General features: G+C 39.6%; 1 protein-coding gene across 1 annotated transcript in view; it reads right to left on the bottom strand.

The window, feature by feature from the left end:
* Positions 1 to 317: 317 nt before the first annotated feature.
* LOC115110531 (carbonic anhydrase-related protein 10-like) overlaps positions 318 to 8,578 on the bottom strand; it is a 32,121-nt gene continuing 23,860 nt past the window's right edge. Inside the window, exons 7-9 of the mRNA XM_029636278.2 lie at positions 7,963 to 8,117; positions 7,646 to 7,820; positions 318 to 6,520 (exon numbers count right to left, since the gene is read on the bottom strand). Coding sequence (XP_029492138.1) covers positions 6,498 to 6,520; positions 7,646 to 7,820; positions 7,963 to 8,117 — 353 coding nt within the window. The 3' untranslated portion in view covers positions 318 to 6,497. The remainder of the gene's footprint in view (positions 6,521 to 7,645; positions 7,821 to 7,962; positions 8,118 to 8,578) is intronic.

Genomic DNA, 8,578 nt, shown 5'->3' with positions numbered 1-8,578 from the left:
TAAATTAGCATTAAATTCTCTGGCCACAGCTCTGGTGGACATTCCTGCAGTCAGCATGCTAATTGCACGCTCCCTCAAAACTTGAGGTATCTGCGGCATTGTGTTGTGTTACAAAATTGCACATTTTAGAGTGGCCTTTTAATGTCCCCAGCACAAGGTGCACCTGTGCAATGATCATGCGGTTTAATCAGCTTCTTGATATGCCACACCTGTCAGGTGGATGGATTATCTTGGCAAAGGAGAAAAGCTCACTAACAGGGATGTAAACACATTTGTGCTTAACATTTGAGAAAAAAAGCTTTTTTTGTACGTTTAGAACATTTCTGGGATCTTTTATTTCAGTTCATGAAACATGGGACCAACACTTTACATGTTGTGTTTATATTTGTTCAGTATACAGTTGAAGTCGGAAGTTTACATACTTTTAGGTTGGAGTCATTAAAACTAGTTTTTCAACCACTCCACACATTTCTTGTTAACAAACTAGAGTTTTGGCAAGTTGGTAAGGACATCTACTTTGTGCATGACACAAGTCATTTTCCAACAATTGTTTACAGACAGATTATTTCATTTATAATTCACTGTATCACAATCCCAGTGGGTCAGAAGTTTACATACACTAAGTTGACTGTGCCTTTAAACAGCTTGGACAATTCCAGAAAATGTCATGGCTTTAGAAGCTTCTGATAGGCTAATTGGCATCATTTGAGTCAATTGGAAGTGTACCTGTGGATGTATTTCAAGGCCTACCATCAAACTCAGTGCCTCTTTGCTTGACATCTATGGAAAATCAAAATAATTCAGCCAAGACCTCAGAAAAAAATTGTAGACCTCTACAAGTTTGGTTCATTCTTGGGAGAAATTTGCAAACGTCTGAAGGTACCACGTTCATCTGTACAAACAATAGTATGCAAGTATAAACACCACGGGACCACGCAGCCGTCATACCGCTCAGGTAGGAGACGTGTTCTGTCTCCTAGAGATGACAGTGTTTTGGTGCAAAAAATGCAAATCAATCCCAGAACAACAGCAAAGGACCTTGTGAAGATGCTGGAGGAAACCGGTACAAAAGTATCTATAGCCACAGTAAAACGAGTCCTATATCGACATAACCTGAAAGGCCGCTCAGCAAGGAAGAAGCCACTGCTCCAAAACCGCCATAAATAAGCCAGACTACGGTTTGCAACCGCACATGAGGACAAAGATCGTACTTTTTGGAGAAATGTCCTCTGGTCTGATGAAACTAAAATAGAACTGTTTGGCCATAATGACCATTGTTATGTTTGGAGGAAAAATGCTTGCAAGCTGAAGAACACCATGCCAACCGTGACGCACGGGGGTGGCAACATCATGTTGTGGGGGTGCTTTGCTGCAGGAGGGAATGGTGCACTTCACAAAATAGATGGCATCATGAGGTAGGATAATTATTTTGATATATTGAAGCAACATCAAGACTTCAGTCAGGAAGTTAAAGCTTGGTCACAAATGGGTCTTCCAAATGGACAATGACCCCAAGCATACTTCCAGAGTTGTGGCAAAATGGCTTAAGAACAACATAGTCAAGGTATTCACAAAGCCCTGACCTCAATCATATAGAACATTTGTGGGCAGAACTGAAAAAGCATGTGCGAGCAAGGAGGCATACAAACCTGACTCAGTGACTGACACAAGCTCTGTCAGGAGGAATGGGCCAAAATTCACCCAACTTATTTTGGGAAGCTTGTGGAAGGCTTCCCAAACCGTTTGACCCAAGTTAAACAATTTAAAGGCAATGTTACCAAATACTAATTGAGTGTATGTAAACCTCTGACCCACTGGGAATGTGATGAAAGAAATAAAAGCTGAAATAATTCTCTACTATTATTCTGACATTTCACATTCTTAAAATAAAGTGGTGATCCTAACTTTTACTAGGATTAAATGTCAGGGATTGTAAAAAACTAAGTTTAAATGTATTTGGCTAAGGTGTATGTAAACTTCCGACTTCAACTGTGTTTATATATCTTTAGGCATTGTGATATTATCATACAGAAAGAGTACATGTATGATATTGTGTTTAGACAAAGACTTTAGCCACCCAAACCATGGATGGTCTCTCTGCTACCGTCCAGCAAGCGGTATCAGAGAATCTGGTCTTGGACCAACAGGCTGAGACAGCTTCTACAGTGCCTTCGGAAAGTATTCAGACCCCTTGACCTTTTCCACATTTTGTTACGTTACGGCCTTATTTTGAAATGGATTCAATATTTTTTTCTCAGCAATCTACACACAATACCACACAATGACAAAGCAAAAACAGTTTAGACATTTTTGATAATTTATTAAAAATAAAAAACAGAAATACCTTATTTACATATGTATTCAGCCCCTTTGCTATGGACTGAAATTGAACTCAGGTGCATCCTGTTTCCACTGATCATCCTTGAGATGTTTCTACAACTAGATTGTTGTCCATCTGTGGTAAGTTCAATTGATTGGACATGATTTGGTAAAAAACACATTTGTCTATATAATGTCCCACAGTTGACAGTGCATGTCAGAGCAAAAACCAAGCCATGAGGTCAAAGGAATTGTCCGTAGAGCTCAGAGAAAGGATTGTTAAGTCTGTAACGCAACAAAACGTGGAAAAAGGGGTCTGAATACTTTCCGAAGGCACACGCATACTGATGCCCCAAGAATAAGTCAGTTGAATAGTTATCCAATGGTTACCCCAACTATCTGCACTGCACTATTTTGCACTCTCACGTGACTTGATCCTGACACTCTCACACAAACACACACACGCACACATACACACGCATACTGACGCCACACAAACACACACTTTCACACATGTACACATACACTCCAAAAAAAGGTGCTAAGTAGAACCATATAGAGTTCAGTTTGTCCCCATAGAGTTCTTCAAAGAAACCCGTGTAGGGTTCTACCTAGAACCCCCTATAAAAAATTCCACCAACCTTATTAGCCTTTAAAATAAAATGATCTATGATAATACATTACATTTCACAAGGCCTTTCTTGGAGGGCTTAGTTATACCCAACAGTAGTGTTAGGAAACTCCTGGTTACAGGCCTGCAAATCCCATTATGCTGGCTTGCAAAGTGATGTGTAATTCCTATTGGAATCCAGCCAATTAGTATATCCAACAAGTGGAATTGTTAAATCACCCGCAATCTGCATTCAGAATGACTGTCAGTCATAGGTTATGGAAGATTGAATACTATCTCAATCATCTACACTGGAACAGCCATCTCAGTAATAGGTGCAATAAATCCAATAACTAACAGATTGGATTATTTTAGAAAACGATGTTATTTATCTTTGTGTAGCATGAAATTAATCAACCAATCAATGTACATGTGAAAACACAGATAATACAGTAAAACAAACCATTATTAATCTCCCTGCAATAGAGCATACTGGGAAATATTATGTATGGTTTTATGTAGAACCCTTCTTGCCTTCCAAAGACTCGTCAAATCACCCTTTCTTCCCAAAACGGTTCTCAGGATGTTAAATGTTCTAGGTAGAACCCTTTGCCTTACAAAATAATCATTGTCTTCCAAATAGGGTTCTTTAGATCAAAACGGTTCTTGGTAGAACCCTATCCCTCCGCAAATAACCCCTTTGTAAACCTTTTTTCAAAGAGTGTACACTCATCATATACGCTGCTACTACTTTGTTTTTATACTCTTATTATTATCTATCCTGATGCCTAGTGACTTTAACCCTACCTACATGTACAGTGCATTCAGAAAGTATTCACACCCACTGATATACACACACAATACCCCATAATGTCAAAGTGGAATTATGTTTTTATACATTTTTACAAATTAAGAAAAATCGAAAAGCTGAAGTCGCTTCAATATAAGTATTCAACCCCTTTGTTATGGCTAGTCTAAATAAGTTCAGGAGTACAAATGTGCTTAACAAGTCACATAATAAGTCGCATGGACTCGGTGTGCTGGTGTTTAACATGATTTGTTTAATGACTACTTCATCTCTGTAACCCACACATACAATTATCTGGGTCCCCCAGTCGAGCAGTGAATTTCAAGCACAGATTCAACCACAAAGATCATGTACATTAGGTTTTCCAATACCACACAAAGAAGGGCACCTAAATGAGTAAAAATAAAAAAGCAGACATTGAATATCCCTTTGAGCATGGTGAAGTTATTAATTACAGTTTTGATGGTGTATTATTACACCCAGTCACCACAAAGATACTGGCGTCCTTCCCAGCTCAGTTTCCGGAGAGGACGGAAACCGCTCAGGGATTTCTCCATGAGGCCAATGGGGATTTTAAAACAGAGTTTAATGGCTGTGATGGGAGAAAACTGAAGATGTATCAACAATATTGTAGTTACTCCTCAATACTAACCTAAACAACAGAGTGAAAAGAAGGAAGCCTGTACAGAATACACATATTCCAAAACATGCATCCTGTTTGCAATAAGGGAATAAAGTAATACTGCAAAAGATGTGGCAAAGAAATTAACTTTTTGTCCTGAATACAAAGCATCACTGACTAAGACTCTTATTTTCAAGCATGAAGTTGGTTGCATCATATTATGGGTATGGTTGTCATTGGCAAGGACTAAGTAGTTTAAAAAAAAACACACAAAAAAACAGAATAGAGCTAAGCACAGGCAAAATCCTAGAGGAAAACCTGGTTCAGTTGGCTTTCCAACAGACACTGGGAGACAAATTCACCTTTCAGCCGCACAATAGCCTAAACGCTAGGCCAATTATACACTGGAGTTGCTTACCAAGACGGCATTCAATGTTTCTGAGTGTCCTAGTTAAAGTTGGCTTAAATTGGCAAAAAATAAATAAATACATGGCAAGACTTGAAAATGGCTATCTAGCAAAGACCAATAACCAGAGCTTGAAGAATTGTAAAAATAATAAAGGGCAAATATTGTACAATCCAGGTGTACAAAGCTCTTAGACTTACCCAGAAAGACTCACAGTTGTAATCGCTGCCAAAGGTGATTCTAACATGTATTGACTCAAGGGGTTGAATACTTAGTGTTTTATTTTCCATTTAATTCAAAATAAAAATGATACTTTTTCTTCCAATTTGACATTAGACTATTTTGTTTAGATTGTTGCCAAAAAAAATGACAATTCAATTCATATAAATCCTACTTTGTCAAGGGGTGTGAATATTTTCTGAAGGCACTGTATATACTTACCTCAACTACCTCGTATCCCTGCAAATTGATATGGTATATTGGTACTCCCTGTATTTAGCTTCATTCTTGTGTGTTATTTCTCTTGTGTTTTTATCTTCTTGTTTTACTCTGCATCGGTGGGAAAGAGCTTGTTAGTAAAGCATATCACTCTAGACCTGTTGTTGTATTTGACACGTGACAAATACAATTGTATTTGTTTCGTTGCCACAAAACAAGGAGATTTATCCTATTTAATGAGAAATACAATGCTCAGGAGAGAGCGCACACACACACACACAGTCATGTACACATGCGCGCACACACACACACACACAAACCCACATTGCCTGTAACGCCATACACAGCTCTGAATTGAAAATGAGGATAAATAATTGATAAGGAATGCCTTGTAACTGCTTAAAGAATTTGCAGACAAATCACGTCCCATGCTCTATTCAGTGCTAGACAATATACAATTCTTAAACAGCATATACTATATAGGCCTTATGTAAAGTGTTATTTTATCTTAGATAATTCTTAGAAACAGGTTAATTGGGCTGCTATCATTAAAATAAACAGAATGAAATTGTAAACAATTAAACAGAGAAAAGGCAAATGGCCCAAAATGGCTAGAAAAGTTGAGCAAATACAGTATAAAATACTGGATTTCCCAAGTCTATGGCTAGGAGTGTTTCCTGACTATGTGGCCTGAACAGGAAAATCTCTTGCCCTGGTGTTTTACTGGGGCCCAGAATTTTTCCTGGTTAGGTCACATGGTCAGGAAATGTTTCTGCATTTGTAAAATTTATTCAGTACACCTTTTGCTTGTGACATGGTTATGTAGAAGCTTTCATCACCAGAAGAGCACCCATCATATTCAGATTCCTAGCTTGATGTTAGATCTGATGGAATGCTTTTGGTATCAAAACACGTTATGGTTGTATCTGTGATTACATTTAGCTAATTTCAAGAAGTGTTGGTTCTTTGAGATCTTTGGGTACCCCAGTGAATCTGATGATGATGATGTCATAAAAGAGGTCTTCGTTATCTCCACTGCAGAGGTCAGTAAATGGCGGAGCCTGCTGAATTTCCATTCAGCCCATTTCCATAAGCTCTGTAGAAGAATTACAGTTGTGCAGCCTTAAAAGTTTTTTTCAATCTTTCCTTGACTTACTTTGCAATCTCAAACATATTCAAAAAACAGCCTCTCTGCTGATAATGTATTATTTCCACATTCAAATAAAGTCTTGAGAGTCAGGATCCAATATTTAGTTTTTATCCTGTTGTATTGTACAGCATGTTCATCTTTTTCCTACTTCAGAAGCCACTGGTTTACTGGAAAGAGAACAAAGAGATGTGGAGGTTAGCATAAACTGCTTGAACTGGAAACAAAGGCAATGCTTGAGACATAGAACCTACAAAGAACCTGTTCATTTTGAGGGACGAGGCATTTCTCTATAGACATCTCAGAACTATAGAAGACAGAAAACATACACTCAGTGGGCAGCTGATTGTGTTCACCCATCTAGTACTGGGTCGGACCCCCCTTTGCCTCCAGAACAGCCTGAATTCCCCAAGGCATGGAAACGTCGCTCAATTGGTATCAAAGGACCTAATGTGTGCCAGGAAAACCTTCCCCACACCATACACCACCGCCACCAATCTGTATCGTTGACATCAGGCAGGATGGGGCCATGGACTAATGCTGCTTACGCCAAAGCCTGACTCTGCCATCAGCATGATGCAACAGGAACCGGGATTTGTGAGACCAGGCAAAGTTTTTCCACTCCTCAATTGTCCAGTGTTTGTGATTGCATGCCCACTGGAGCCATTTCTTCTTGTTTTTAGCTGATCGTAGTAGAATCTGGTGTGGTTGTCTGCTGCAATGCCTTTCTGCACACAACTGTTGTACTGCAACATTATTTACTTATTTGTGGCCAGCTTGTTAGCTTGCACGATTCTTGCCATTATCCTTCGACCTCTCATCAACAAGCTATTTTCACCCACAGGACTGCCACTGACTGGATGTTTTTTGTGTGTAGCGCCATTCTCGTTAAACCCTAGACACGATCAAGCGTGAAAAGCCCAGGAGGCCGGATGTTTCTAAGATACTGGAACCGGTGCACCTGGCACCGACGATCATACCACGCTCAGTCGCTTAGGTCACTCATTTTGCTCATTCTAACGTTCAATCGAACATTAACTGAATGCCTTGATGCCACGGTCTGTAGGAGTGAACCATTTTCGTGAATGGGGTAGTGTACCTAATATACTGGTCACTGAGTGTATATTGAATTTCTAAAAACACAAACAGTTTCAGAATACAGTATGTGCAGTTTATATTACTATGACAACCTTCTTCCTCACAGTCTGTTTTTACCAATACCTGAATTTTACCGGAAATGTTAAAGTAACCGTGTTGATTGAATAAAGATCCTAAACAAATGCGTTCAGACACACCTCGATACTGGTGCCTCAGGGCACGGTTGTTGGGGCAGTCCCGGCCCTGCTTGCTGAAGTTGATGTTGGTGCGGATACAGCGCTGTAGGAGAGGCTGGGCGGGCCGCGTGTTGTCACTCATACTGAGGAATATCTTATATGGCTCATTCTGACTTAGCAGTCGCAGAGAATGCATCTAAAGAGACGGAGAGAGAGAAAGTTGGACAGATAAGGTTTATGGTAGAGAATCTACAGTCTCAAATACGGCCAATTATCAAGTAACTTCTGGCAAACATGAGTTAATGTTATTATTGAGTCTATGATCGAGGGGGAGTTACCTGCATCTGCGTGACGTACACAGGTTTGTTCATGAGGATCCAGGTGGCTGTCTCGAAGCAGGGCGGGATAGTCATGGAGCCCTCGTATGTTATAAAACGTGTAGTGTCTGGATATAGATCTGCTATGTTGAGCCCCATGAGTAAGAATGCGTCATCTGGAGGTGGACCAAAACAGAGGTAATCAGATTCATACTGTACCATCCTCAACACTTTATACACTGTATTACAGAATAATAATAACACATTTAATTTGTATAGCGCTTTTCATTACAGTGTTATCCCAAAGCTCTACTTAGGCAAAAAAGAATGATAATAAAATAAAAACTACAGTAAAAACAAATCAAGGCAGGAAATAGCAATAGTAGGCTAGTTGCTAAAAGGACTTTCCAGATTAGGACTATAAGAAAGACAGTCTGTAGAAATGTGTTTAAAGACCCGTTTTAAAAGCTCTGTTTGATGGAGCGGCTCTCAAATGGTCAGGGAGAATATTCCATAGGCGAGGGAGCAGAAGGCTCGGTCCCCCATAGTACTGAGACGTGTCCTGGGATCCTGAAGCAGTGGTGAGTTCCTGGAGTGGAGAGTGCGAGGTGGCTCATTGATATAAATTATATTGTTG

Source organism: Oncorhynchus nerka, linkage group LG26 (assembly GCF_034236695.1).
Source record: "Oncorhynchus nerka isolate Pitt River linkage group LG26, Oner_Uvic_2.0, whole genome shotgun sequence".
In the NCBI taxonomy this organism is placed as follows: Eukaryota; Metazoa; Chordata; class Actinopteri; order Salmoniformes; family Salmonidae; genus Oncorhynchus; species Oncorhynchus nerka.
This window is presented reverse-complemented; position numbering and strand designations above follow the sequence as displayed.